General features: G+C 41.5%; 2 protein-coding genes across 6 annotated transcripts; one reads left to right on the top strand and one right to left on the bottom strand.

Annotated features, from left to right (window-relative positions):
- Positions 1-604: 604 nt before the first annotated feature.
- Positions 605-20,461, bottom strand: mpzl2b (myelin protein zero-like 2b). Of its 5 annotated transcripts, XR_003273580.1 has the most exons (6): positions 9,121-9,327; positions 3,192-3,361; positions 2,781-2,994; positions 1,991-2,153; positions 1,234-1,390; positions 947-1,013 (listed from the first exon to the last, which is right to left on the bottom strand). XR_003273580.1 is itself a non-coding variant. In XM_026181835.1 (5 exons), the coding sequence occupies exons 1-5, from the start codon at positions 20,407-20,409 to the stop codon at positions 875-877; spliced, it is 690 nt and encodes a 229-aa protein (XP_026037620.1). In that variant the 5' UTR covers positions 20,410-20,461; the 3' UTR covers positions 605-874. The 5 variants fall into 5 exon arrangements, 4 of the variants coding, with proteins under 4 accessions (XP_026037620.1, XP_026037618.1, XP_026037619.1 ...); XM_026181835.1 differs by lacking the exons at positions 1,234-1,390; positions 9,121-9,327 and adding an exon at positions 20,406-20,461 and having other exon boundaries at positions 605-1,013; XM_026181833.1 differs by lacking the exon at positions 1,234-1,390 and having other exon boundaries at positions 605-1,013.
- A 300-nt stretch (positions 20,462-20,761) lies between these two features.
- Positions 20,762-26,504, top strand: pafah1b2 (platelet-activating factor acetylhydrolase 1b, catalytic subunit 2). Its single transcript, XM_026181838.1, has 6 exons — positions 20,762-20,824; positions 21,242-21,323; positions 22,492-22,581; positions 22,771-22,887; positions 23,242-23,364; positions 24,034-26,504. The coding sequence occupies exons 2-6, from the start codon at positions 21,243-21,245 to the stop codon at positions 24,310-24,312; spliced, it is 690 nt and encodes a 229-aa protein (XP_026037623.1). The 5' UTR covers positions 20,762-20,824; position 21,242; the 3' UTR covers positions 24,313-26,504.
- Positions 26,505-27,273: the final 769 nt, after the last annotated feature.

Here is a 27,273-nt window from a genome sequence, read left to right as displayed (position 1 = left end):
TAGCAGCAAGTAAAATGTCAATAAAGCAGCAAGTAAAATGTCAATAAAGCAGAATGCAGTAATAACCTGATATTTAACTGAAAAAGTACTAAGAAGAGATATAAAATGTTGACAGATATTTTATTGTATATGCTCATCTTAAACTGGAGAGCAGCAAACTAGAAGTCTCAGAAGAGAATCCAAGAGAAGCTCAGTTTATCCATAGACAGTATAAAACATGGAAGTAGCTTTGAGGCAAAAAAAAAAAAAAAAAGAAAGAAAGAAGAAGAAGCTGTATGAAAGAGTCTTAAAACAAACCAGCATTACATCATCTAAGGATCTGGTTTCATATCAGCCTCATCATATCAGTTTTTTAAAACCAAGATGGCAACGTCATCTGAAAGCTTCAAAACTTCAAAGACTTCAGAGACCAGGGAGCAGTGTCACAGAAGCTACATCCATTTCTATACTGTCAACAAGTCTTCCTTAAAAAAACATGATGAAATTAAGAAAAACTGTGAAATAAATCCAGAATTTTATGAAACATGCTGCTGACATAAAATTTTAAAACAAAACAAAAACATTGTAATATGTCAACATTTTTTCTTGGGATTTTTTTTCCAAATAAATAAAAGTTTTAACTTATTTGCAAGTCACTGCTTTTCTCTTTTTACTCACATTTTAATATAAGGTTAATATCTAAAAGTAGCCTCTATGGTGGAAGTGTTCCAGAGGTGCACGGGGAGAGTTTCTTTACAGGGAAAAATTAGATTTCAATCAGAAGTTTTTGCTTTTCATGGGCGGTCGCAAAACTTTCTGAATGCATCACATCCACATGATCAGCCCAATAAATTTGTGTGAATGAACAAATTGAATTCAAGAAAAATACATCTATCTAATCATCATCGTCATCATCGTCATCGTCGTCATCGTCATCATCATCATCTCCACTGCTGGGCTCAGACTCTTCATCGTCTGAACTGACCTCTTTTTTCTTCTGCAAGGCTGTCAGATGCTCTGCCTCCTCTGGTTTGCTGAAGCACCCCCACCAAACAGTCACACACAAACACAGATGCAATGAGAAGGACTATTTGTGGGATACTGGCTTCAATCAAAAGGGAAGCAAATATACAAAACAACACTGGTTTACCTCAGCAAAAAAAAAAAATTATATATAGAGAAGGAGACACCCAGACTCCTCGACTTGAAACCAACCCAGCCCAGAGCCCAGAAAATCAATGAACTGATTCTTACCTTCGACAGTTCAAGACTTCTGCACTAAAACCCATTCACTGTTCCCTGGATCTTGGATTTATAAAATGACAAGTGCTGTGAAGCAACAGTTGTTCTTGCAGCTGCTGCTCACCGAGAAAGCAGAAGATTTTGCCCAGACAGCTTTCACCTGCCAAAGCTGTAATGTAACCCATTAGTAGAAGGCAGCAGAGCGCATTTAACTCAGTTCACCGCAGCAGTATCAGCTTTCCTTTATGTTGAAGACCACGTACAATTACCTCAAAAAGGTGCTCTAGTTAAAATTGACATCTATAAAATTTACAATAAAATAACCTGTGATTGAAAGATGCTAACTAAATGGTAAAATGCTAAAGATTATACAGAAAAACAGCCTCACTCATTCAGTTAGAACTGCTGCTGTGAACAAGTATTAATAACCACCATTATAAAAACCAACCATGATTATAATCCATAACCTACATTTAAAAAATTCTGTTACAAAGTATTCAGTAGTCACAATCAGGACCAACTTTGTAGAAAAGTCTCAATAGTATATACACACATACAAAAGTGTACAGACTGGAAAGGGTGTTTGAGCTCTAATACTGAAATAACTGAATAAAAAAAAAATACATTAATATTCAAGACATTCACAATAGAGGAAAAAACATAGACGAAGATGCCCTTATCCTTATTAGTCATCTCCTCCAGGAAAATCAACCCAACAGCCAACCAGAGTCCACACCAGTCCCAAAAGACAGAGTTCTCTGGCCCTCACCACACAGTTGGGTCTTTGAAATCGTGCTCGTGCAGCTCAAAGTCATCTTCCCTTCTCTTTTTCTTGTAGAACTTCACTGCCATAATGATAGTGAGAATGAGCAGGATTACACCACAAGCACCTCCAACTATGATCGCCAGGAAACTTATCTCAGAGAGGGACACTAGGAGCAAGAAAGAAGACAAAGTAAAGATGAATGAGCGACCCAGTGGTTAATCACACTGTCCTGCTTCATTCAATCATATGACACATACTAAAACGTTCTCTATTTTTTTTAAATGTCTCTTTTCCCTCACTGTACTGCTTCTGATAACGATGCGATGAATGAGTCAAACTTTTCATCTCAAAAGTAACAGAATCGTCATATATGCAACGCATCAGTCTTTAAAAGACTTATTCTAATACATACACATACAAATGTCTCTGGTGCCTTACAAACTACTGACCATCATTTGAAGTTACTGCAATGAAATTTTGGCTAAATAGCCCAGCCTGCTGTATTTTTCTCTGTCTTTGAATTCAGCCCTCTGTGGATTAATCATTTTAATTTCCCTCAAACAATGTGGCATCTTTTCGCTCCTAGCACATCATCCAGTCCAGATCAGAGAAGATATTGAGCATGATCTTTTTTGATCATTGTGAGCTGATGTTTTCAAAGTCTTCCTTTATTTGTTTTTAGCAGTTTAGCAGATTGTTTAGCAGATAACAAACTGTGTAGCAAACCAAATCATGAATCATATCATTCAATCCACGAGGTGTCATTTTTGATATTGAGGTCCAATAGTCTAACCTTTGTTGATCACTCTGAGGTTGATCTCTCCAATATTGCCTTGAAAGTCTGGAGGGTTTCTCACTTGGCAGCTGTAGGTGCCATTAAAAGTTGGATTCACGTCCTGGAGAGTGATGGAAGCATCTTTTCTCATGATATCTCCCGACCACACTACATGCCCTTTGAACTGCGGAGACGTTGGAGGGTGAGGCGTTTCATTCTCGTAGTAAAACAGCTGCCACATACATTACAGAAAAAGACAAAAAAAAGGAAGTGCAGAAATAGAAAATATTAACACACACTGGAAACTTTAAACATATAAAACTAGAAGCTAATACAAGACTGAAATTGAGAGGAAGAAATTAGGTATTATTTGAAAGTCTTATGGACTGAATTTTATTACATTTAAAAAAAAATCTATTTTATACTCACAGACTCGCCGGGTTTTGAATTCAGGGGTTGGAAGTACCAGGATACTGTGACAGAACCTGGAGTCACTGGATGAGTACTACTGAAGGTGCAGCTTAGTTTCACATCCGTCCCGTTGACTGCTTCCATTTCCTTCTCCGTTCTAATTTCTATCCCAGTAACATGCCGCACACCTGAAATAAACACGACCAAACGAGAACAATCAAGATTGAAGTTAGTTCAAACTGCCCATTTCATTAAACACAGTAATGTCCTTGACACACCATGTCATGTGCCTCAGAACTTTACTGCCTTTCAATATAAAATGTGAGTTTGTTACTTTCTTATGGCAACGACACGACAATCTATTCCACAGCCTGACTGTGGTTTTACATGTCTGCCAGTACAACAACGAACACAGCAAATTGTAATTTAACAACATCTGTACTTGCGCACCTACTATGAGGTTAGTGTTAATCTACCTCAAGATCTGCTAATTGGAGCCCTTTTAGGGAACTTTTAGAACAATCTGATGATAATGAATTACAATAGTCCAGCCTGGAAGCAATAAACAGATTAGGATGTTTCAAATTTTAGTGATATGTTGCAGATGAAAGATGGCAGTTTCAGAGACTTCCAGCACCAGTAAGACACAGGATTTCTTTCCATGCTAAATTAATGGGATGTGAAGCTCTTTAGTATAATGGTTAACAGATCCCTGGTAAATAAGGAAGCAGCTCAACACAGACAGAAGAATAAAAGTTAAGAAACCACATTAACCTTAATAAAAGAAGAGTAGTTACGTTTTTAGAAATAACTATTTTTTGTGCTATACAAATAAACTTGCCTTTAAATCTGAATTACTGAAAAACTTATCAACGCTTTCCAAGGCTCTGTGGGAGCACACAGCTGATACTCTTCAAATAATAATAATAATAGATTGGATTTATATAGCGCTTTTCAAGGCACCCAAAGCGCTTTACAATGCCACTATTCATTCACTCTCGCATTCACACACTGGTGGAGGCAAGCTACGGTTGTAGCCACAGCTGCCCTGGGGCAGACTGACAGAAGCGAGGCTGCCATATCGCTCCATCGGCCCCTCTGGCCAACACCAGTAGGCGGTAGGGTAAAGTGTCTTGCCCAAGGACACAACGACCAGGACAGAGAGCCCGGGGATCGAACCGGCAACCTTCCGGTTACAGATACGCTTCTCAACCCCCTGAGCCATGGTCAAACAAACAAGGCCAGTTTCAGTTCTCCTCTCAATTATCTCCTCCATGGCCGAGAGTGTGGGAACACCCCGTCAATGTATCTGCTGTGTTTACAGACCAAGGTTAATATTGTTAGTTACAGCTAAACTGAAAACTTAAACCAGAAGTGAAAAAATATTTAATTCACTAAAATCAAATTTAACTTTTGGGGGGGAAAAAACCACAACTGAAACTATTTTGTAAACTTGGAGAACTAACTTCACTCTGCGCAACTAACTGAAACTAAGATGACTTAAAGAGAAAAAAGTCAAAACTAAACAAAATGAAAACTAATTGGAAAAAACCAAAAGTACTGTGATCACACATCAAACAACCCTGCAGTCAGAGGTTATGTGCAAGTTTCCTGTTTAGAAGTAAGAATCACACTGCAAACATGGATTTTTTGTTAATTAAAGATGTTTCCTAAAATGTTGAATAGATTCCTGCTCAGATATCAGATATAGAAATGACTTTGTATGACCAAATGCTGTCCAGCTCACGTATCACATGTTAGTTAAAGAAGAATGCAAAATCCATGTTGCATATGGCTTAGATTTACATTCGAAAACAACACACAAGTTAAGCTGCAAATAGCAGCTGGTTCAAGTGGATTTTGGCGTCAGTTGCTCAGAATGACATGCAAAAAGGAAGATGAGTGACTGGCATTCTTAAAAACAGTCAGAAGACACCTCAAGACAACATGCAGAGAAACACAGTGAAAGAAAAGGAAGCCACAATAAAGGAAAAATAAAGGTTTGGGATCCATCATGAGCAGCACAAACATGCTGTACTTAATGTGAATGTATATGTTCGAACTTCTTCCAAAATAAATTAAAAGTCGTTTTTATAGTTTTTTGCATAAAGTTGAATTGCAGACAGCTGCAGCTATGCATACATATTTATTTTTTAAATATATTATGTCATTTTATATAGAAAGTTGGGGCTCTGACTTCCTCTTTTATATATAAGCTGTTCTTATACAAGAAGCTTTTTCACAGTGTTTGGCTTTTGATTGTAAACATTACAGCTGTTGCTGAAGCCTTTAAATTCTCAAATGTCTACAGTCAAACCGACACATTGCATGTATGGCATGTTGATTTTTTTTTAATATCCACAAAAAAGTGGATATTAAAAAAATAAATATTAATGAAATTACTTGCATGGATTAAGGCATGAATTGTGGATAGTAACGGTATGTGTGGCATATATAGTCACTGGGCACTTCATTAGGTACAGCTTATTAATACTAAGGTGTTCCTTGCTGGACCCCTTTTTGCCTTCACAGCTGTGTTTATTCTTTGTGGCATAGATTCTACAAGGAGCTGGAAGCATTTCTCAGTGATTTTGGTCCATACTGACACGACAGCATTGCACAGTTGCAGCAGATTTGTCAGCTGCATATGCGTGATGATCTCCTCTTCCAGCACATCCCAAAGATGGATTCAGATTTAGTGACTGTGGAGACTATTAGGTACAGTGAACTCATTGTAGTTCGACCCTCCTGGCACTACAAGCTGTTCATTTTCGTGCCCCACCGTCCCTCCCTTCCTTCCTTTTTCAATTCATTCACTTCTCATTGGTACATGGGGATTTGCCTAGCCTGAGAGCTGCTGCCAGTCAACTCTCAGGCTTTCCCCAAACCACAGCCTCAATTTATGCTCAAGCCATCTGTCATTATCTACTAGAAATGCTGTGAAACCTAAAGTGAGGATGTGGTCCTAGCTAGTGAATTGTTATTTTCAGGAAAACAGTTTGAGATCAGTTTAAGAAGCAGCCATCATGAGATGAGTGATGCGGTCATATAAAGGGATGAACATGGTCAACAACAATACTGTGGTGTTTAAACGACGCTCCGTTAGTACTAAGGGGCCCAAAGTGCGCAAAGAAATTCTTTCCCTCACACCATTAAACCACCACAAGGCTGAATCACTGCAGAACAGATCCATGCTTTCATGTTGTTTACGTCGGATACCATCTGAATGGTCACAGAAGAAATCCAGGCTCATCATACCAGACAATCTTTTTCCACTTCTGTAATTTGTTATGCCATTTTTGTGAGTCTGTGCAACTTGTAGCCTCAGTTTACTGATCTTGGCTGACAGGAGTGTCACACAGTGTGCATTCTGCTGCTGCTGCCCACCTGCTTTGAGGTTTGATATGTTGTGCATTCAGATGCTCTTCTGCACAGCTTGGTTGTAACAAGTGGTTATTTTAAGTTACTGTTGCCTTCATATAAACTCAAGGTAGTGGCCCATTATTCTCCTCTGACGGATACTGGATGTGCTTTCTTTTTCAGACCATTGCAGTTTCTGAGATACTCCGACCAGCCTGTCTGGTCTAAGTATTTCAAAAATGCCACTTTCACGGTTACTTGGATCCCCTTCCTTCCCGTTTTTTAGTTTGAACTTCGGCAGGTCACCTTGCTTAATTGCTTTGATCTGCTGCCATGTGATTGACAAGATATTTGCGTTAGCAAGCTGCTGAACATGTGTACCTAATAAAGTGATTGTCAGTTAAAAGTATGATCTAATACAAAGAAATAATCCATGGCTTCAAATCCAAACACGGTCTTATCAACGCCTGCTACGGCATACTAGCAGAAACTGGTCGCAGTACACGTAAGTGTACTTTATACTCTGTACTACACCGTGAACGCCCAAAGAATAACACGGGCTTTACAGCTCAGAGACCAAATAAGATTCCGAACTTGATGTTTCGTTTGTGTTTCGTTTTATTAAACACGGTTGCCATGTTTGTGAAACACGTTAATAATGCGATGTACCTCCCGGAAGTTCCTAAAACTCACCTGTCAGGAAGAATCCTCCCAGGAGGAGCAGAGGTAATATCCGATACATACTCCGCCTGATTAATTCTTCTGTATAAATCCCTTCATGAAAGTTTATTAGAGTCCGGATCGCGACTATCGCTGCCAAAAGGACAAAGCCGTTTTTTTGGACAGTGAAAACCTCAGTGCACCTGTAGGCGGAGTTTTGCCTATTGCATAACACATGCCCATGTAATCTCACAACCGCTGAGTCGAAACGTGACACATTTCAACCCTACCTTCTTCTTACTCCTACTTTCTAAGAGCACATTCAGTTATTTACACAGCTAAATGCGTCAGACACCTAAAACTTACCAACTCGCTATAGAAAACAGTAAATAAGACAACAAAAAACGCCCTGAAGGCAAACTGCTTCCTCCAGTCAGTCAAAAACTATCTGAAAATTAATCCGAGCACCCAGAGTTGCAAAGGAAGAGTTACCAGCATTACAGCACTTTGCGTGGAGGGGCTCTTGTCCTACAATATCCCAGCTATTATAGGACAAGAGGCAGGGTCCAATCTGAACTAACTGAAATCCAAAGAAAATGGTTACAAGTTTGGAAGTGGTGCAATCAGAAGTTACCTCTCTGTGCAATTATGGTTAGATAGACACATTTACATTTTTACACCATAATACCAAGATTTGCTGTCAAAATGAATACTGAGAGATATTATATTACATAGGCTATCATCATACTTTCCCAACTTCTCTAGACAACATAAACAGTAGCTACATCCAGCTTTTACATACAGTCTATGTCATACGCTTGTCTTAAAAATGTAGTTATGCTGATGCAGGCTTAGATGAGTATATACCTTTATAATTTAATACAATGTACAGCAGAATCAGAAGCTCTCCAATTAGGTCTGACCAGGCAACTAATGTCATTACAACTGAGTCTGTCTTCCTCCGTAGTGGACCTGTGGTCTACACACCAAATCTAAGTAAGATATTCACTATAGCTTTACAAATTGTGGTCTGGGATACCAGTAAATCTATAAAGAGGATGCCAGTGTTTGTAAAAATCTCATTTTGAGGCTTTATCTATTTACTGATAAATTTGATATCCTTCAGGATTTGTCTTCACAAACAAACAAATACTTACAAAGCTAATCCGATGATAGGCACTGTTAATTTGAGTTTAATTGATGTTTAGTTATTCTCGATTTAAAAAATGACAAAACAATAAATTAAAAAGTTCTGACATTGAGGGAAATTCATAATGGTTTATTTACTTTCAGAGGTCTTCCAGGTATGTTTTAGGAGGTAAACGTATTGTATAAAAAATAGCAGCTGACAATATGAGTGATAAATGAAATGGAAAACATGAATCCTGGAGATCTGGTATGGCTCAGTTGTACTGTGCGGGGTATTTTAGCTGGTATGGGTGGCTTGGTTTGATCTACTGAAAACTTAACCGCGGTAAAGTGAGCCGTCATTTGTGAGCCGCGGTCAAGCCAGCCGCCTCCTATCCGCCGCATAAATTTCCTTGCGCTTTTACACCAGTCTTTACGGTAGCGCCTTTTCGCTTTATGTGCCGATTGAAAGACTATACCCGCGTGCGCACAAATTACAATGTAGCAGCCCGATACAGTCAATACAATTATGGAAATGTCAGAAATTCATTAAAAATCATCCTGAGTAGTTGAGGTCCAACTTTCAACACATCCCCCCTCTGGGACACCTACTGTACCTGTGTGCCAGGTTTCACCCAGATTTACTGTAGAATTCCTCAGATATTAAAGGGTACTTGTATTCAATGCAATACAGCCAATGCACTACAATTGTGTCAATTTTCAAAAATTCATTAAAAATCATCCTGAGTAGTTGATGTCCAACTTTCAACACATCCCTCCTCTAGGACACCTACTGTACCTGTGTGCCAAGTTCTTCCTGTCAGGAAGAATCCTCCCAGGAGGAGCAGAGGTAATATCCGATACATACTCCGCCTGATTAATTCTTCTGTATAAATCCCTTCATGAAAGTTTATTAGAGTCCGGATCGCGACTATCGCTGCCAAAAGGACAAAGCCGTTTTTTTGGACAGTGAAAACCTCAGTGCACCAGTAGGCGGAGTTTTGCCTATTGCATAACACATGCCCATGTAATCTCACAACCGCTGAGTCGAAACGTGACACATTTCAACCCTACCTTCTTCTTACTCCTACTTTCTAAGAGCACATTCAGTTATTTACACAGCTAAATGCGTCAGACACCTAAAACTTACCAACCCGCTATAGAAAACAGTAAATAAGACAACAAAAAACGCCCTGAAGGCAAATTGCTTCCTCCAGTCAGTCAAAAACTATCTGAAAATGAATCCGAGCACCCAGAGTTGCAATGGAAGAGTTACCAGCATTACAGCACTTTGCGTGGAGGGGCTCTTGTCCTACAATATCCCAGCTATTATAGGACAAGAGGCAGGGTCCAATCTGAACTAACTGAAATCCAAAGAAAATGGTTACAAGTTTGGAAGTGGTGCAATCAGAAGTTACCTCTCTGTGCAGTTATGGTTAGATAGACACATTTACATTTTTACACCATAATACCAAGATTTGCTGTCAAAATGAATACTGAGAGATATTATATTACACAGGCTATCATCATACTTTCCCAACTTCTCTAGACAACATAAACAGTAGCTACATCCAGCTTTTACATACAGTCTATGTCATACGCTTGTCTTAAAAATGTAGTTATGCTGATGCAGGCTTAGATGAGTATATACCTTTATAATTTAATACAATGTACAGCAGAATCAGAAGCTCTCCAATTAGGTCTGACCAGGCAACTAATGTCATTACAACTGAGTCTGTCTTCCTCCGTAGTGGACCTGTGGTCTACACACCAAATCTAAGTAAGATATTCACTATAGCTTTACAAATTGTGGTCTGGGATACCAGTAAATCTATAAAGAGGATGCCAGTGTTTGTAAAAATCTCATTTTGAGGCTTTATCTATTTACTGATAAATTTGATATCCTTCATGATTTGTCTTCACAAACAAACAAATACTTACAAAGCTAATCCGATGATAGGCACTGTTAATTTGAGTTTAATTGATGTTTAGTTATTCTCGATTTAAAAAATGACAAAACAATAAATTAAAAAGTTCTGACATTGAGGGAAATTCATAATGGTTTATTTACTTTCAGAGGTCTTCCAGGTATGTTTTAGGAGGTAAACGTATTGTATAAAAAATAGCAGCTGACAATATGAGTGATAAATGAAATGGAAAACATGAATCCTGGAGATCTGGTATGGCTCAGTTGTACTGTGCGGGGTATTTTAGCTGGTATGGGTGGCTTGGTTTGATCTACTGAAAACTTAACAGCGGTAAAGTGAGCCGTCATTTGTGAGCCGCGGTCAAGCCAGCCGCCTCCTATCCGCCGCATAAATTTCCTTGCGCTTTTACACCAGTCTTTACGGTAGCGCCTTTTCGCTTTATGTGCCGATTGAAAGACTATACCCGCGCGCGCACAAATTACAATGTAGCAGCCCGATACAGTCAATACAATTATGGAAATGTCAGAAATTCATTAAAAATCATCCTGAGTAGTTGATGTCCAACTTTCAACACATCCCTCCTCTAGGACACCTACTGTACCTGTGTGCCAGGTTTCATCCAGATTTACTGTAGAATTCCTCAGAAATTAATGGAGACATTTATTCAATCTAATACAGTCAGTACAATAGAATTATGTCAATTTTTCAAAAATTCATTAAAAATCATCCTGAGTAGTTGATGTCCAACTTTCAACAGATTCCTTCTCTGGGACACCTACTGTACCTGTGTGCCAGGTTTCAGCCAGATTTACTGTAGAATTCCTCAGAAATTAAAGGGTACTTGTATTCAATGCAATACAGCCAATACACTATAATTATGTCAATTTTCAAAAATTCATTAAAAATCATCCTGAGTAGTTGATGTCCAACTTTCAACACATCCCCCCTCTGGGACACCTACTGTACCTGTGTGCCAAGTTTCAGCCAGATTCACTGTAAAATTAGACTGGTTTTTCTAAGGTTTTATGGACTGATGAAATGAGAGTGAGTCTTGATGGGCCAGATGGATGGGCCCGTGGCTGGATTGGTAAAGGGCAGATAGCTCCAGTCTGACTCAGACGCCAGCAAGGTGGAGGTGGAGTACTGGTTTGGGCTGGTATCATTAAAGATGAGCTTGTGGGGCCTTTTCGGGTTGAGGATGGAGTCAAGCTCAACTCCCAGTCCTACTGCCAGTTTCTGGAAGACACCTTCTTCAAGCAGTGGTACAGGAAGAAGTCTGCATCCTTCAAGAAAAACATGATTTTCATGCAGGACAATGCTCCATCACACGCGCCAAGTACTCCACAGCGTGGCTGGCAAGAAAGGGTATAAAAGAAGAAAAACTAATGACATGGCCTCCTTGTTCACCTGATCTGAACCCCATTGAGAACCTGTGGTCCATCATCCAATGTGAGATTTACAAGGAGGGAAAACAGTACACCTCTCTGAACAGTGTCTGGGAGGCTGTGGTTGCTGCTGCACGCAATGTTGATGGTGAACAGATCAAAACACTGACAGAATCCATGGATGGCAGGCTTTTGAGTGTCCTTGCAAAGAAAGGTGGCTATATTGTTTTTTTTTTGAATGTCGGCGAGGATTCCACACGGCACTCCCCTCCATTCACCTCGCGAATCTCCGCTCTCTTCCAAACAAAGTCGACGAATTACTGCTCTTAAACCGGACTAACAAGGACTTTGCACGCTCTGCTGCCCTCTGCTTCACTGAAACCTGGCTCAGTGAGCGAGTCCTAGACGCTGTCTTAAATCTGCCGGGCTTCCAACTTCACCGGGCGGACCGCGAAACAGAGCTCTCAGGGAAAACAAAGGGTGGTGGAGTCTGCTTCTACATTAATGAAGGTTGGTGTACTGATGTCACAGTGTTACAGAAACACTGCAGCCCACACTTGGAAAGTTTTCTCATCAACTGTAAACCTTTTTATTCACCGCGGGAGTTTTCTTCCTTCATGCTGGTCGGAGTTTACATCCCTCCACAGGCCAACGCGAACAACGCACTGTGCGAGCTGGCTGACCAGATTACTACCCTGGAGAGGAAATTCCCGGATTCCTTTACAATTATTCTTGGGGATTTTAACAGAGCAAACCTAAACTACGAACTCCCTAAATACAGACAGCATATAGACTGCCCCACCAGGGACAACATCATACTGGATCACTGCTACACCACTCTAAAAGATGCCTATCGCTCTGTGCCCCGGGCAGCTTTGGGACATTCTGATCACTGCATGGTCCATCTTATTCCAGTTTATAGGCAAAAACTCAAACGTGCCAAGCCTGTAGTCAAAACTGTGAAGAAGTGGACTAACACAGCAAAGCAGGAACTGCAGGACTGTTTCGACTGCACTGATTGGACTGTTTTTGAAGCTGCATCTGAGAACCTAGATGAGCTCACGGACACTGTGACATCATACATCAGTTTCTGTGAAGACGTGTGTGTGCCAACAAAGACCTTTTGCACATACAACAACAATAAACCATGGTTCACTCCTAAACTCCAACATCTTCGCAAGGCCAAGGAGGACGCCTACAGAAGTGGTGACAGGGTCCTGTACAAGCAAGCCAGGAACACACTGACCAAGGAGATCAAAGCAGCTAAAAGGATCTACTCCCAGAAGCTGGAAGAACGGCTCTCAGCCAACGACCCTGCATCAGTGTGGAGGGGCCTGCAGGAAATCACCAGCTACAGACGCCCCCCACCCACTATTGAAGCAAACAAAGACCTGGCCAACGAGTTAAACACTTTCTGTTGCAGGTTTGAGACGGACAGACTCCCACGCCCCACCCTCCCCTCCCCAGGGACATTGCTTCAGACATTGACCCCCAACACACCTTCCACCTCTCCCCCCTTCACCCTGCCCCTCCCCAATCAAGACTCAACGACCACCCCCACCCTCCCCAATCCAGACTCAACGACCACCACCACCCTCTCCATCCCAGACTCAACGACCTCCACCACACCTCTCACCCCCCTTTCCTCCTCCCTGAAACTAAGAATACACACTCAGGATGTGAGCCGACTATTCCAGAAACAGAAGCCCAGGAAAGCCCCCGGACCAGATGGCGTCTCACCCTCCTGCCTCAAAACCTGTGCTGAACAGCTGGCTCCCATCTTTACTCGCATCTTCAACAGATCCCTGGAGCTGTGTGAAGTTCCCTCCTGCTTCAAACGCTCCACCATCATCCCTGTTCCCAAGAAACCCACCATCACAGGACTGGATAACTACAGACCTGTCGCCTTGACGTCTGTGGTCATGAAATCCTTCGAACGACTGGTGTTAGCCCATCTGAAAGACATTACAGGCCACCAGCTGGACCCTCTGCAGTTTGCCTACCGGGCAAACAGGTCAGTGGATGATGCAGTGAACATGGGGCTGCATTACATCCTGCAACACCTTGACCGCCCGGGAACTTATGCCAGGGTCCTGTTTGTGGACTTTAGTTCGGCTTTTAACACCATTGTGCCTGAACTTCTTTCCTCCAAACTCTCCCAGCTCAGCGTGTCACCAGCTACCTGTCAGTGGATCACCAGCTTCCTGACAGACAGAAAGCAACAAGTGAGGCTGGGGGAGATCACCTCTGAAACCCGGTCCCTCAGTATTGGTGCCCCTCAAGGATGTGTCCTCTCACCACTACTGTTCTCCCTCTACACTAACGACTGCACCTCCAATAACTCTGCTGTCAAACTCCTAAAGTTTGCAGATGACACCACTGTCATTGGCCTCATTCAAGATGGTGATGAGTCTGCATACCGGCAGGAAGTTGAGCGGCTGGTACTCTGGTGCAGTCAGCACAATCTGGAGCTGAACACTCTTAAGACTGTAGAGATGACAGTGGACTTCAGGAGACATCCCTCAACACTGCTCCCCCTCACCATATCAGACAGCCCTGTGTCGACTGTGAAGATCTTCAAGTTCCTGGGTACCACCATCTCCCAGGACCTGAAGTGGGAGACCAACATCAACTCCATCCTCAAAAAGACCCAGCAGAGGATGTACTTCCTGAGACAACTGGGGAAGTACAGTCTCCCACAGGAGCTGCTGATCCAGTTCTACACTGCGGTCATTGAGTCTGTCCTGTGCTCCTCCATCACAGTCTGGTATGGAGCAGCCACTAAACAGGACAGGAGCAGACTGCAGCGGACTGTACGGGCAGCAGAAAGGATCATCAGCGCCCCCCTGCCCTCCATCCAGGATCTGTACCTCTCAAGAACCAGGAAACGGGCAGGGAAAATCATCGCAGACCCCTCACACCCTGCACACAGACTTTTTGATCTGCTGCCCTCTGGCAGACGGTACAGAAGCCTGCAGACCAGGACCACCCGACACAGGAACAGTTTCTTTCCCCTCGCCATCTCCCTCCTAAACAGTTGACCTGTCACACTGCTCCCACTGCCAGACTGCAACTGCACCTTATGTACATTTTGTAGTATTCATTCCACCTCATTCATTTCTGTATTTTATGTATATAAGTTTAGATTCGTTATTTATAGTTGGTTTACATAGCTTTGTGTATGTATGTGTAATGTGTATATATAGATACTTGTGTGTGTGTGTGTGTGTGTGTGTGTGTGTGTGTGTGTGTGTGTGTGTGTGTGTGTGAGATTTACATTGCTGTGCTTGAGAGCCACCATCTACCAGAACCAAATTCCCTGTATGTGTCTGCACATATACTTGGCCAATAAACACGATTCTGATTCTGATTCTGATTCTGAGATGTATATTTGTGAATGTGGAGATGTTATATTGGTTTCACTGGTAAAAATAAATAATTGAAATGGGTATATATTTGTTTTTTGTTAAGTTGCCTAATAATTATGCACAGTAATAGTCACCTTCACACACAGATATCCCCCTAAAATAACTAAAACTAAAAACAAACTAAAAACTACTTCCAAAAACATTCAGCTTTGATATTAATGAGTTTTTTGGGTTCATTGAGAACATGGTTGTTGTTCAATAATAAAATTATTCCTCAAAAATACAACTTGCCTAATAATTCTGCACTCCCTGTAGGTCTGTTGACAGAGCTCTGTACAGGTCTGCTCGAGCTGACCTGAAAAGGGGTCCCACCTGTCCAGCAACAACACATGGCATGGAATAATAGACATCATAAACCACAGAGGCAGAACTGTGAAAACAGAAAACCTGAGTGTGCAGCTAGCAGAGGACATAAACAGCTTCTTTGCCCGCTTTGAAACACCACAACAGCAGCATTCATCTGCCTCAGCCCTGCTCCCATCCTCATCCTCACCTGGTTCCTGCACCGCTCCATTCACTGTAACGGAGCACGATGTCAGATGAGTGTTCCTAGCAGTGAACCCCAGGAAGGCGTCCAGACGGAATACGTGGTAAAGTGCTAAGACCATGTGCCCACCAGCTCACCCTCATCTCCACAAGAATCTTCAACCTCTCACTGGATGAAGCAGCCATCCCATCCTGTCTAAAATCAGCCACAACCATCCCAGTACCAAAGAAGTCTCCCATCACCAGCCTGAACTATTATTGCCCTGTGGCCCTCACACCGGTAATCATGAAATGCTTTGAGAGACTAGTCCTTCAGCACACCAAGGATTACCTCCCCCCAGAATTCGACACCCACCAGTTTGCATACCGTGCAAACAGATTCACAGAAGATGCCATCACCCTCCACTCGGTGCTGAGTCACCTAGAACAGCGGCAGAGCTACGCCAGAATGCTCTTTGTGGACTACAGCTCACCCTTCCACCACTCGCCCATTGAGAGCCTACTAACTTACTGCATCACAGTATGGTACAGCAGCTGCACTAAGGCGGATAGAGCCACCCTCCCAGCATGTTTGCAATGAGTAGGAGATGCTCTGTATCTCACTGTACAACTGTATAGTGACAAAGGTATTGGGTTCTTTTCTAAAAATTGCTATAAACAGAGGAACCCAAACTGATGAAAAGTGGCGAATATTTTTTTTCAAATGACTATTTTTAGTGGATTTTTGATATAGAAGCAGAATGACAGAATGTTAAAAGAAGTTACTTTTAGTCATTCTAAGCTGGGCATTGCGTTCTCTGGCTGTTCAAAGCCATGGAACTTTAGACTTTCCAAGCAAATAATGATGGCCATACTGATGTTCTTTTCAGTACATTTTACTTTATGTTCATTTTCATTTTTATGATGTTTCTATTTTTACATAATTCCTCCCACATAGCAAAATTGGTATGGCCTGGATCTGTCCCACACAATGTGCTTACACATGGCCTGCGTACCGCAAAGAATGACGGCCCTATGGTGGCCCAGATCTGGTTTACCAGAGGTGGCCCACACATGAGCCAGCACAAGGCCAGTTGCAGACACACTGCTGGCCCTGTGCTGGCCCAGAACAGTTTCAGCTCTGGCCCCAGATGTCAGCCTAATGTGTACCTTAGCCATGTAAGCCATGTAATAACAACATGTGCTGGAACATAATAGTGCAAAAGTAACATGACGAAACTCTGTTCAGACAGTGAATGGACTGATTCTTATACAGCACTTTTTTACTCACCCATATTACTCAAAGTGCTCTATACAGCATGTCACATTCACCCAATCAGGCCAAATGTGGCATGCCATCACATAAACAGTGCCATCTTACCATGCCAGAAGTCAGCCAGCAGTGCCGGCTTGACACCAGATCCAGGCAAGACCCGTCTGCTATGTGGGATGACTTGTTCTTTTGGCATTTTAGTTGTGGATTATGTTTGGACTGTGTCTCTTGCCCTTTCAGTATTGTTTCCTTGTGCTTCTAAGTGTCCCTTTGTTTCTTTTTAGGTTATGTAGTATGGGTTAGAGATATTTTGTATGTTGTTTTTGTTTAATAAATCCGCCTTTTGGATTATTCCCTGATGTGCCTGAGTTCTGTTATTTAGTGTCACTTTGAAAGGACACACATCCAGCATTGACATATAATTGTTCTTTCAATTTTTGATAAAGATTACAGTGAATTGAGATGTAACTTGGCCCACAGGTACAGTAGGACGCCCAGAGTAAGAAAGTGTTGAAAGTTGGACCTCAACTATTATGGATGATTTTTTAATGAATTTTTGAAATTTCCATAATTGTAGTGTATTGGCTGTATTGAATTGCATATAAATGTCCTTTAATTTCTGAGGAATTTTACAGTGAATCTGGATGAAACCTGGCACACAGGTACAGTAGGTGTCCCTGAGGAGGAATGTGTTGAAAGTTGGACATCAACTACTCAGGATGATTTTTAATGAATTTTTGAAAATTGACATAATTCTATTGTATTGACTGTATTGAATTGAATATAAGTTTCCTTTAATTTCTGAGGAAATCTACAGTAAATCTGGATGAAACTTGGCACACAGGTACAGTAGGTGTCCCAGAGGAGGGATGTGTTGAAAGTTGGACATCAACTACTCAGGATGATTTTTAAGGAATTTTTGAAAATTGACACAATTGTAGTGCATTGGCTGTATTAGATTGAATAAATGTTTCCATTAATTTCTGAGGAATTCTACAGTAAAACTGGATGAAACCTGGCACACAGGTACAGTAGGTGTCCCAGAGAAGGAATCTGTTGAAAGTTGGACATCAACTACTCAGGATGATTTTTAAGGAATTTTTGAAAATTGACATAATTAAATTGCATTGGCTGACTGCATTGGATACAAGTACCCTTTAATTTCTGAGGAATTCTACAGTAAATCTGGCTGAAACCTGGCACACAGGTACAGTAGGTGTCCCAGAGGGGGGATGTGTTGAAAGTTGGACATCAACTACTCAGGATGATTTTTAATTAATTTCTGAAAATTGACACATTTGTAGTGCATTGGCTGTATTAGATTGAATAAATGTCTCCATTAATTTCTGAGGAATTCTACAGTAAATCTGGATGAAACCTGGCACACAGGTACAGTAGGTGTCCCAGAGGGGGGATGTGTTGAAAGTTGGACATCAACTACTCAGGATGATTTTTAATGAATTTCTGAAAATTGACATAATTCTATTGTATTGACTGTATTGCATTGAATACAAGTACCCTTTAATTTCTGAGGAATTCTACAGTAAATCTGGATGAAAATTGGCACACAGGTACAGTAGGTGTCCCAGAGGAGGGATGTGTTGAAAGTTGGACCTCAACTATTCAGGATGACTTTTAATGAATTTTTGAAATAAACATAATTGTAGTGCATTGACTGTATTGCACTGAATATGAGTTTACTGTGATTTCTGAGTAATATTACAGTAAATCTGGGTAAAAACTGGCCCAGAGGTAAAGTAGGTGTCCGAGAAGAGGATTGTGTTGAAAGCTTGGCATCAACTTTTAAGAATGATTTTTAATGAATTTTTGAATATGCAACCAGACTGTCACGATGGCTGTATTGAGCTGTTCCATTGTAATTTGTGTGCGCGCGTGCGTGTGACTGTTCACGCGCGTGCGTGTGTGCGCGAGTCTAGGCTTTCAATCAGGATATAAAGCGAAAAGGCGCTACCGTAAAGACTGGTGTAAAAGCGCAAGGAAATTTATGCGGCGGATAGGAGGCGGCTGGCTTGACCGCGGCTCACAAATGACGGCTCACTTTACCGCAGTAAAACACAAGCAGAGATGTGTAGGGGCTCCATCTGGTGGTTCATTTTGGTATGAGTTATTTTTCCCTAAGAGTAGCGACACGTCTACACACGCAGAAAAGCAGTGGACTGTTTCAGTTGGTTAACAAACACCGCTGGGGACTTGGCTGGGCAATGTAAGGATTAAGAGGGAAAAGGCATTATAGAAACATAATACAAACAGGAGAAAATAAAGGAAGAACTAAAAGAATTTAAAGAGGTTTTAGTGATGGTGAATCATGCCATATGTGAAATCAAAGTAAAGACAATTTGTGTTTAAATAAATGTCCCAGGATATTTTTTTAGCATGTCTTATCTGCCAGTTTGTAAAATGTAAAAGTGAGCCAAACAAAAGCAACCTCGAAGTTTCCCAGGAACAAAGAAAGGCTATTATAAAGTTGATTTCTGTTACTGAAAAAGCCACAGGTTCTTCAAGAGTCATGAAGACTGCTTACACTGAAAAAAAGAAAATCTGCATTAACAATGGCTGAGGCTCAGTTTGTTTAGTCGGAAACTGGAAGTGTTGGAGTCAGTGAGGGACAGGAAGTCACTGAACAAACTGATCATCATTCACAGCCATTGCTCCCGCTCCATTAGCCACACACTAAAGAGACTGCAGAGCCCATTCTTCCTCAGACTCATTCAGCCTCGCTGAACACTTCAGGAAATCACTCCTAAACAACTGTACAGCTCTCCTTTTTAGTGACAGGTGAACACGCCTGTCAGAACATAGGATTACAGAGATATTTCTGTATCAAACCTTCTTGCAGCTGTTTCTTAGATTCATTAATGACATTTATTAAAATGTTTTGTACTCATTTGTGGTAGAATTCTCTTTTGCACAGTCTTAATCTTGTCTTTTTTTTTTTATTCTTCATTTTGTTTTTCTGGAAAATGTGAAAGGTAGATAAAGATTAACTGTTTTTTATTATAGTTCTTGTTTTTTCATTAGCTAATATAGAAATTTCTGGGGTTTTTTGTTTGTTTGTTTATTTACTACAGAAGGATTTCTCTATCATCTAGAAAAACTGCAACATACTATTGAAATTGCACTTCTTTTTGATATATTAAGATACTTTAGGTACTCAGAGTGTTGGTAAAGTTACTTACTCTGACAGAAAGGGGGGATTTCACTGTTTGTTCCACTTAAGATCAAAGCGGGGTGTATGTGGTGGTGGCCACTGGTGGGCTAGTGGTGGTTTGACATTACTGATGTAAAGCATATTTCCGCCAAATGTAGACCTACGGCCAGAGAGCAGGAATGTTTTATTTCCTGTGTTTTCCACAGTACTAGAATGCAGCATTTGCTCTAACGACCGTGATGCAATGCGGTCAGCTGACGCCGGGCTGGCATCAACGAGAGATCACCGTCGCACTCCGAAAACTAAACTGCACGACATACTCAGACATAGGAGCATGTCTTCATGTCTGGTCTTACACTAACTATCATCATCAAAAAATTTGATATAATTTCATTGTCAGAAAAATGCGAAGTTGTTCAAACACGCGACCACCTACCCATGATTCCTCGCGGGATCAGCTGTTGCGGTGGTGTGTTTTTGCCCTGCGGTTTCTCCTGAGGAAAAACCTCCCCTCGGTGCTGTGTTTTGGTGTCAGCGACCTCCGCAGCTTACAGAAGGTAGCTGTGCCCGGGTTTAGGTCAGGTGCACGATAGCACTGATAAGACTTTGAACTCGGAAGAATCCACTCTTCCTTCGATCGGTGTTTCGGCTGGTGGTGTCGAGCGGGCACTCTTGCCACTGGAACGATCTCTGTGCTTTCCCTCTGACACACCTTTTGTTGTCTCATCTAGCTCGAGGCTGCTAACACTTGCTAGCGAGCATCATACGCGTCGACTCCCTGACAGCGGTGCAGCGAGGCCGGGGAATAAAAAGTTAAGGGTCACCCAGGAGAGCCGACAAGTGACACCCTGCCAGGTAGTTTGTCTTGTAAATAAATAAGTAATTTAATTTTTTAAAAATATTTTTATTTGTTTATTTTTTTTAAATTAACGACGAGCACGACAGACGTGTATCAGAGATGCAGCCACAACAGTCTCCAGTCATTAGCAAGCAGCTAACAAGCTAACGTCTGATAAACAGTAGCCTAGCGGAGTTAATGCGATCTGCTCTGTGATCTCTAAACACCCGCACTGAGAGCGAGAGTGGCCTGCAATCCGCATTAGGCCAGTCTGTCTGCTCCCGAAACGCTAAGCCGCTGCATCACCCCGCTGCTCTCTGCTAGGTGGTGCAGATGCTTTCCTCTGTGCCCGGCATCAGCATGACGTCCTTCCCCCTCCTGTAGGTCGCACCATGTTTATTGCATGTGTAAATAAGCGCTAGGATTTCTTTCAGGATGAGTGGGGATGACGTGAACCCAGCAGCAGTCCCTCAGCCAGTAGAAGATGTTCAAGGAGATGGACGGTGGCTGTCACAGGTATCAGAATACTTTATTAATCCCGAAGGAAATTAGGGAATCTCTATTGTTAGAGTGTTGTAAACATTTACTCTGTATTATCATTAATACCTCATATCCTTCTGATGTATGAAGGCGGTCTGAATGATGTGCATTATTTATCAAAGATAGTTCCCTTATGTGTTTCCATGGTAATTGTTAGTATTAAGTCAGTGTTTAAATAAATAAAGTAAATAAATAAATAAATAAAACCAGTTGTATAATTCAGCTCAGATGGGATGGCACTTTGGATCTGCACCTATGTGTGGCTTTGATAAGTAGGAGTCTTCTAAATTTTGCACGCTGTCCCCATCAGGAGTTTCTGTGTGACGCTTGGAGCGCTTACGATGTGAGACTTTTATTGCTGAGAACTCTTGCAAATTAAACTAAAGCTTAGTATAATATACATTTCTCATGTTAATCGATGCGCCACTATAAGACATCGCTTTGATTTGGTGACCTTAGTCTGAGATTATGTTTTTATTTCTAATTCTTAAACACAGATGTTTATGACTGTGCTGCAATCCCGTGAAGCCAGTTAGTGTTGTTCAAGGTTCTTTATTTGTCACATGCATAGTTATACAAGGATAACACACAGTGAAATGTAGCCATTGTCAGTTGATGTTTTGATCTTCTTAATAATATTAGTGTCTGAATAAGAATGGATGACAATGTTGATAACATTTATTATAGTAGTTATAAGCTCATGATCTGACTCAAAGAAAAGGCCACTAAATAAATATCAACCATGTGCTCACAATTTTTAGTCACTAAGAAGACTTTGTTTGTTCCAGTGCATCACTTTGTTTGGCTTGTTTAGTGGATCTTTCTAGAAAGTCTGCACAAAGTTAATCCTCCCAAAGCTAATAGGGCAGTCATTGAGACAGTCTGTTTTACTCGGAGCTCTCTGTCAGATAGGGCACCAGACGCATCTCGCCTATAACAAGCTTGAGGTTTTTTATCTGACTCTGATGGCTCACGACTGTCATCATACCGCTCAGATTTAGAGAGTCAAAACGCAGAGTTTTACATCAGGGGGCAAGTTCTCAGAATCAAGCAGAGAGGGGTTTATTTTTAATAAATTAAAGATGTTCTTGTATTTGTCGGGTCTGTCATGCACTATATCACCAGCTCTCTTGGGTTTTTACAGCATTCAAGGTTTGTACAGGAGTGCAAGGATGCTGAGCCAGACGTGCTCTTTGTGGGGGATTCCATGGTACAACTAATGCATCAGTATGAGGTCAGAGTAAAGTCTTAGAAAACATTTTTAAATTAAACAGGACACATCTGGATGTGATTCATGTGTCTTGAATTGCACAATAAAGACAGCAAATAAAAGCCATACGTTTATCTTTGCTCACTGTTGATTTTTCTTGATGACGCATAATCGACCTGACTCAAATGCATATTCATGGTTTTCTGTCCAAAGGTGTGGAGGGAGTTGTTCTCCCCTCTTCACGCGCTCAACTTTGGCATTGGAGGGGACACCACCTGTAACGTACTGTGGAGGCTGCAGAATGGAGAGCTGGAGAACATTCGCCCCAAGGTGAGACGAGCCCGCTAACAGAAAGGCAGATGAGGACAGTATAATGCGTCCACACTGATGTCCACAGTTTCACATTTCACACACTCTGACCTCCGAGTTTTGTGACTTTCATGTAGATCTTGAGCTCTTTCTTCATAAGTGCAAGTTTCAGCATTGACCTCGGCAGAAGTCAATGCTCTTTAACTTCTTTGTTAAACTTGATATTCATCCATTTGGCTTAATTGCTCTAAAAAAAACCCAAAATGTCGCTTAATTGTGTTGTATCTCATATGTTATGTCATTCGCTTTGATATAAATTCTGCAGGGTTGGACGTGTTTAGCGGAAGTGAATAAATTGTCTGTCCTCTTGTCCAGGTGGTGGTGTTGTGGGTAGGAACCAACAATTATGAGCACACAGCAGAGCAGGTTGCAGGAGGAATTCTTGCCATTGCAGAACTGCTCACTACTCGCCTCCCCAAGGCAAAGATAGTTGTCCTGGTAAGTTTAGTCATATGTTGCATCTTGTCTTGCTTGTTTGTCTTAAACTCATATTTTGAGCTAGAACTTTCAATTATATTGACATTTGTTCCTGAGCATTAACATAAAGGCTCTTTAACGTGGTGATATGCACACAACTTGAATACAATTTCAGGTGCCTTAAATAACATGACTGAGGAGTTGATGCCACAATATAACCAACAGACAGAGGAAAGTTAGTTTCCTTTAATTGTGGGCACACAGTTTGATATTAGTTATTAGAAACTCGTCTGCATACAGATTGGTGGAACATGTGTAGCTAATAAAGTACACGTCTTTTACTTATGTACAAGTCATCACTGTGAGCTCAGAGCTCAGTTTTTTCTCATGTTGGATCGGTATAGTCAGTAGGATCATGGTTATAACTCTGGCTGAGCACAGAACTCCTACCATCTGCTATTCAAATCTTGTTTCAGAGGCATCCATCAGGAGATATTTGGCTTAAAAAGAGTGGAGGAAGCTAAAACAGCTTCTTCAGAGGTGCCTAAGGAGTGTTTTGAACAGTGAATCATTCAGAGCTTGTCTAGTAGAGTCCAAGAATAAAAATATGGCACTTGAAATTAGCACGATATGTCTCCTTTAATATAATAATTTCAGTAAATAAGTCAGCTCTGTTTCTGTGGTCCTCAGGGTTTGTTGCCTCGAGGGGAACGGCCCAACCCACTCAGGGAGAAGAACGCTGCTGTTAACGCTCACCTGCGCTCCTGGCTGCCACGGCTGAGCCAGGCTCAGCTCTTGGATGTGAGCAGGGAGTTCGTCCACTCCGATGGAACCATCAGCACTCAGGACATGTTTGACTTCCTTCACCTTACTTCAGCAGGTTACGACTCTGTGGCCAAGCCCCTCAGTGACCTGCTGCTGCAGATTCTTGAGGAGACGCCAGAGGAGAGACGAGCATCGCTGGTTTGAGGGCTACGGCCACGAAGCACACTTCTCCAGAGGCATGTCTCATCTCCTGCTGCTGCAGTGGCTGAGACATGCCCCTGGTACCTGAAGGAGGAAGGGCTCACGCTCAGGGGGATGAAGAAACCTGATGTGAGTGGGCCCACGTGGGGTGTGGGATCACATTCTTGAACAGAGGGTTGGGTGTGGGAGAGGCGGCGACGCGGGAGAGAGACCTCATTACCGACGTAGACACTGTGATTGCAGTAGTAATGTGAAACGGATTCACCAAGTTCGTGCAACTCTTAATTTTAGACTAGATTTAATGAGATCACGAGGGACTGCAGTGGCACGTGCACACAAATTAATCTCGGCACGTGGATAAAACGAGTGTTTTGTCCCTCACCTGTACTGCAGGAACACAAAGCACCATCTAATTTATTTCTTCATGTTTTAATATCCATAAAACAATTCCTTGCCAAGTATCTCTGTCAAACACATGTCCCTGCTCATTGTGCGCTTAGATGGCAGAACCTTAGTCAACACTGGACAATGTTATGAGTGTGGCCAGTACACCAAAGAGCAGTGGTTTCCAACACAGAGGGGGTCCAAATCCTTCCTTTGAAGGTACAAATAAACTTTCATTAGTCAGTTTTAAGAATAAAGAGATATTTCTGCTACACTTAAATCTCTTCAGTGTCATTCAATCTCCCAAAAATCATAAAGAATCAATCAAGTTACCCCTCAACAGTCCACGAGATGAAAAGCAACTGCTGCAGAGAAGATAGCGCTGAGATGCACGCTGTTTACCAGTGAGCAGTATCTAAAAGAACTAACTCTATTTTGCTTAATGTGTAACACTGCAATGCATAGAGCATATTAAATCACTCTAATAGTTTTTTCAGTTCACTAATTATGTCTTTGTGTACGTAAACAACTGCTCTGCGAAGCGAGAGCACTTAGTTTATTTAATGTTCACTTTTGAACTTGATGTGTAACTATTGTTTGAAACTGTTAATCACTATGAAATGTATCACTGCATAATTCACTGCTACACACACACACACACACACACACACACATGCGCGCGCAGATTAAAATTATTCTGGTTCCTGTGTTGCGCAAATGTTCAGTTCGAGCCACATCTTGCTGTTCGCTTCATGCTTGTTTGAAACTGAGCCTCAGCTTAAATGTAAAAAGGCTTCTGTGTTATATTACTCAGTCAGTGAATGTCACACATTGCTGCATATTTATTAGTGAGATTTATGCTGCTCAATCCACTTCTCTGGTAATCTTTAGGTCTTCCAAAATACCTCCAGCCTCTCTGCTAAAGTACGAAGCTTCTGTCCGAGCTAGCAGTAGTGTTTACATTGTGGAATAGCGTCATTAATTAGATTATTTGAATGTTTTTAAAATAGGTTATATGCATAAAATGTGCTGCTTTTTTGCAACAGTATGCTTGATTTTGTTTGTCTTATAAAGCAAAGTAAGAAGATTGGAGAAAATCAGTGGCTGTCCTGCTTTTGTTTTTTCTTTTTTTTTCCTTTTTAAAGTATTTCTGATCATGAATAATTCCTGAGTTAGGCTGATTGATGTGCTACATACTGCATTATCCAAATGTTCATTCTCAGACCAGCTCTCTCTCCCTCTCCCTGCTTAACACCTAGATGTACAGTAATCTCTCCTCCTCACTTCTTGCCTCTTTACTTGTGGCCCGTCGTGTTTGTGGTTGAACCTCGCCCGACCCCGCCATCCTGACGTACATGGTGTAGTTATTGAAGTGGGGGGAGTCTAGCCACATGGTTAAGCTGAACGTACTATAATCATGCTAACTACTATAAAGCATCACAGGCCATGTAAAGAAAACCTTTTGTCTGTGAGCTTGCTGCAGCCGCCTGTTCTACACTGTTTGCGACAGAGTCTGCTGTCGAGCATCGAGATGTCAAATGTTACTGCTGTCTTAAGCTCTGCACATTTGTGTGACGTGTTGAATATAAATGGTGTACGTGTGCGTGCCTTAAGCGTTCATGAGGGCGGGTGTGTACAGCGTGTCCGGTACCGGATTGTGTGAGTGTCATGAAATGACAATGTTGGGGAAGAATGACGTTTGTAAGCTGGACTCTGTGTTTGCTGTGACACAGTATTTGCACTGTTCTGGCTTATTGTTATGTTATTGAGGTAAAGCATTCCAATAAATAATAAAATAATGAAAACAAGGACCTAATCGTGTTTTGTTTTTTTGTCTTTGACATCAGCAAATAATGATTTATTTTGTAAAATAAGAGGAGGAAACCTGAATTTGAGGTGCTGGATCCGCTTTTGTATTTTTCAGTGCTGTGTGTAAGTGTTACACGGCAACAAAGGGAGCCATTTAATCAGAGTACCAAATTGAGAAAGACACTAATAAGGCTCACTGCTTGTTCCTTGGCTCCATAGAGTTTCTCAATGCTTAATTAGTTTGCTTTCACTAAGTTTATCCCCCTAATGTAACACTTCAACAGCACTTGGTTGCAGTGTGGACTCATTAAACAGATTAGGTGCACTGCTCAACTGTGACTGCGCGCACGTTACATTTTTCTCCCGCCTTGATTATTGTAACTCACTTTTCACATGCCCATAGTCACAGCTGTTCCTGCATCCGTTCACTGGCTTCCAGTTTTATGTTAACATAAAACGCTGTACATGGACAGAGCTTCTGGGACCTTCTTGGAAGTTATATTTGTCACAATTTTTGCTGCCCTCTCGGCCTGATCTCTCTTGAAAAACACATTTTTAATGTCACTGAGACCTTATATCCCAATAAATAAATAAAGAATATATGAAAGTCACTTTGCCAACAACAGCTTTTACCTTGTGAATGCTTTTTCTGGCTCAAAATGACTTCATGTTATTCATGAGCGATATGAGAGATGACAGATTACAGGCCAACAAGTCCTTTATAACAGTTTCAATTCCTGCAGTAATTTTCTGGCAAATGCCGGGAATCAC

This window comes from Astatotilapia calliptera, chromosome 10 (genome assembly GCF_900246225.1).
Source record: "Astatotilapia calliptera chromosome 10, fAstCal1.2, whole genome shotgun sequence".
Taxonomy (NCBI): domain Eukaryota; kingdom Metazoa; phylum Chordata; class Actinopteri; order Cichliformes; family Cichlidae; genus Astatotilapia; species Astatotilapia calliptera.
Note: the sequence above shows the minus strand (reverse complement) of the source record. Positions and strands in the feature narration are given on the sequence as shown.